The sequence below is a fragment of the Haliaeetus leucocephalus genome, unplaced genomic scaffold (assembly GCF_000737465.1).
Source record: "Haliaeetus leucocephalus isolate CR32 unplaced genomic scaffold, Haliaeetus_leucocephalus-4.0 Scaffold0, whole genome shotgun sequence".
In the NCBI taxonomy this organism is placed as follows: domain Eukaryota; kingdom Metazoa; phylum Chordata; class Aves; order Accipitriformes; family Accipitridae; genus Haliaeetus; species Haliaeetus leucocephalus.
The window spans coordinates 11,782,635-11,782,892 of NW_010972436.1; the positions used below are offsets into that span (position 1 = coordinate 11,782,635).

Genomic DNA, 258 nt, shown 5'->3' on the forward strand with positions numbered 1-258 from the left:
CGGAGCGCCCCCCGGGGGCGCCCACGGGAGACGCTCCCACCCACGCGTGCCCGGGGCGCCCCCGCCCCTTCGCCTGCCGCCGCCTGGCGCAGACGCACGCATTTACACACCCGCACACTCACCCTCACGCACACTCGCTCAGGCCGCCTGGGCTGCAGCTCGCCGCTCGTCGCCCGCCCCGCCGGTTCGCCTCCGCCATGGCAAGCCCCGGCTCCGGCTTCTGGCCCTTCGGGGCCGAGGAGGGCTCCGCGGCCGCCG

General features: G+C 78.7%; 1 protein-coding gene across 1 annotated transcript in view; it reads left to right on the forward strand.

Moving 5' to 3' along the window:
• Positions 1-197: 197 nt before the first annotated feature.
• GAD2 (glutamate decarboxylase 2 (pancreatic islets and brain, 65kDa)) overlaps positions 198-258 on the forward strand; it is a 39,882-nt gene continuing 39,821 nt past the window's right edge. The window contains exon 1 of the mRNA XM_010562854.1: positions 198-243. Coding sequence (XP_010561156.1) covers positions 198-243 — 46 coding nt within the window. The remainder of the gene's footprint in view (positions 244-258) is intronic.